Source organism: Lipotes vexillifer, unplaced genomic scaffold (genome assembly GCF_000442215.2).
Source record: "Lipotes vexillifer unplaced genomic scaffold, Lipotes_vexillifer_v1.1 scaffold225, whole genome shotgun sequence".
In the NCBI taxonomy this organism is placed as follows: domain Eukaryota; kingdom Metazoa; phylum Chordata; class Mammalia; order Artiodactyla; family Lipotidae; genus Lipotes; species Lipotes vexillifer.
The window spans coordinates 1767467-1770353 of record NW_006787630.1 but is presented as its reverse complement, the minus strand read 5'-3'; the positions used below and the strand labels follow the sequence as shown (position 1 = coordinate 1770353).

Below are 2887 nucleotides of genomic sequence, written 5' to 3'. Positions count from 1 at the left end.
CCCCGCCAGCCGACACGGTTCCCCCAGCCGCTCCGCCCGCGTCCCCCCCTTCAACTACGTGCCCAGCCCCATGGTGGTAGCCACCACTGACTCTGCTGTGGAGAAAGCCCCCGCCCCCGCCCCTACCGGCCTCCTGGGATAGTGGCCGGGGCTGGCCTTCCAGAACGTCCTCTCCCGGCCCAGGGCCGTCTGGCTGCCCCGAGGGTGGTCCCAGCACCCGCCTGCCCACCCGGGCCCCCGCCCTCTGAGCCTCTGCCCTGCCCGTACGGGCCCCTCACTGCGTAGGCGCTTGCTTCCGTGCCCACGGGGCTCTGCAAGGAAAGTGAGCTGCAGGGTGGACCTTGCGTCCCCGCCAGGGGACGCCCACGAGGGCGCCATCCCAGCCTGGACCCCACGCGGAGACCACCCTCCTGGCTGGGGCTGTCCTCGGCAGTGCCCTCCTGGGCTCCTGACCCCACCGGGCCCAGCATCAGCACCACACCCCCTCCCCTCCCCTCCTGGGAGCCGCAGGGAGGTGACAGTGCCCGCCCGCTGACGTGGGGGACGGGAGCCTGCCAGCTGGGGGCATTGACAGGCAACCGTGGCAGAGCAGGCGCAGCAGGAAGACTGTAATTACGGGCAAGGCTGAGTAATTAATGTTCACGAGGGCTTAGCCGGTTCACCTGCCTGTTCAGCCTCAGCGGGGGGCAAGGGGAAGGGGCGTGGTTGAGCCCCACAGAAGGCAGCCCCACCCGAGACGGCGAGTGTAGGAAGCCTGGAGCACCCTGGGACTGGCCAGGGGTGGTCTGGACACAGCACTCCCGCAACCTTCGTAAGGAACATGGAGAGGCAGGCGTGCAGCGAGGGCTCTGGCCGAGGTGGGCGGGGCACCGAGGGGATTTTGTGGGCTAGGAGGCAAGGACCAGCTAGGGCTCTGAGAAGGAGCACGCGGCCCCCCCCCGCCTTTCCCTTTTAGATCTCAACCTCCTTTGCGATGCGGGAAGCCCTGGATGTGTGGGCTCCGTGCGGGCACGGCCTCCTCCCTGAGGTCCAGCACATCTGTGGGACTCGGAGCGGGGGCCCTGGAGCCCACAGGTGCTGGAGGGAGCTGGTCCCAGAGGAGGCGGAGGGGGAGCCCCGGCACACCTGCACGAAGAGCCGCCCACCGCCTGCCTGCAGAACCCGGCTCTGGGCGGGGCTGCTCTTGGTCGCCCCGCGGATCTAAAGTCACAGTCGCCCTGCAGAGCTGCTCCTGGGGCTGGGGAGGAGGGGGAGCAGGGCTGAGTCAAGAGGAGGTGCTGGAGGGGCCCCATCTCCACCCCGGGCGCCACCGACTGTCCCTCCCCTCCCTCGGACACCGTGCTGCCGCTGAGACACACAGACTGCAACCTCTCCCTCATACCCGACACACCGTCCTGCAGGACAGGCGCTAGGACTCTGCCTGAGGGCCTGGACACAGCACGCGGGAAGGGCTGCACCACGTGCCCCTCCTGTGGAGGGCCAGCCGGCAGCAACGGAGGTGGCCGGGGGCTGAGCAGGGTGCCAGGGACCCGGCCCCCAGGCGGATCACGATCAGACGCGTCTCAGATACCGGCCGCCCCCAGTCCCCGTCAGTAGCCAGAAGGGCGGGACTGGGGGGGTCTCCCGAGCGCCTTCTCAGCTATGGGGGCTGAAGGATGCTGCCCACCACCACCATAGGCCAGCCTCCCCTGGAAAAGGGGGACCCACCCCAGCTCGCCCAGCCGTGAGGGCCGGGGTGGGAGCCCCCCGCACTGGGAGACCCGGGCGGCGCTCTGGCCGCTGTGTGCCTGTCTCCCCACGTGGGCCGTGGGGCGAACTCCCAGAGCTACCTCTTGGCGAGCAGCGCAGCCACCGTGACTGGGGGCAGAGGACCCTCCCCGGCCGCCCCCGCTGCCCTCTGTCTGGCCCAGGCGTTCTCTCCCCAGGCCGGGGCCATCCTGTCAGGGCCACCTCTGCCTTTTCCAACCCCTGCAGCGGGGCCAGCCATGCCTCATCACCCAGCCCAGCAGGCCAATGGGGGCCCAGGGCCCTGAGAAGATGCACTTCCTAGAGGAAGGCACTGGCGGTTGCTGAACAGTCGTCTGAGGCAGGAGCTGGAGGACCAAAGTCTGAAGCCCTCAGGATGGTGCCCAGCCACCCGCTGAGGGGACACAGGACACCCACTCCCAGACCTCGGCCCAGGAGCAGACGGACACCACGAGCTGGGTGCTGGATTCGGTGCATCACCTGACCCCTGCCACCCTGCCGGCTGCCGCCCGAGCCCAGCTGTCTAGGCTCCCCCTCCACCCTGCATCTCCCTCCTGGGTCTGCAGTGCCACCAGACATGTGTAAATACGTACAGCCCCGTCCCATCCCGTCTCCCCAACTGTAAAGCCATCAGGAGGCCGCGGAACCAGGCGTCTCACATGCACCTTTAATAAACAGCTGTTGAGTTGCGCTCCATAATGCCTGCACCCGTCTCCGGGGGGACAAGCCAGGGTGGGGTTCCACGTGCCGCCTGCAGAGCCTCGCTCCCCACAACCGCGAGAACGTGAGGGGACGCCCAAGGGCTGAGCCCCAGCGTGACCCGGGGGTGCAGGGAGAGCGCTCAGAACAGGCGCAGGGGGAGGCACCCGGCAGGAGTCAGTGGAGTGTCTCTGCCTGATGCCGGGGGGATCTGGAGGGTGGACAGTGCCCCAGAGACAGGCGGCCCCACCTGGAGGCCAGGCCAGGCAGGGCGAGGGGAAGCAGCTCGCCCCAGGGGCCCGCTGTTAGCCAGCGCACCCTGGCGGAGGCAGCCTGGCGTCCACTGCTGCCACTAGAAACAAGCCCGCACTTTCTTGACACCTGGGCCTCCAAGGTCAAGTCTCCAGTTTTGGGGTCTCTGAGGGTGAAGCAGACACTCTTT

General features: G+C 68.5%; 1 protein-coding gene across 1 annotated transcript in view; it reads left to right on the top strand.

Moving 5' to 3' along the window:
• The window catches only part of APC2 (APC regulator of Wnt signaling pathway 2), a 30216-nt gene extending 30074 nt beyond the window's left edge, over nt 1-142 (top strand). The window contains exon 15 of the mRNA XM_007460441.1: nt 1-142. Within this exon, the coding sequence (XP_007460503.1) occupies nt 1-142 (142 nt within the window).
• Nucleotides 143-2887: the final 2745 nt, after the last annotated feature.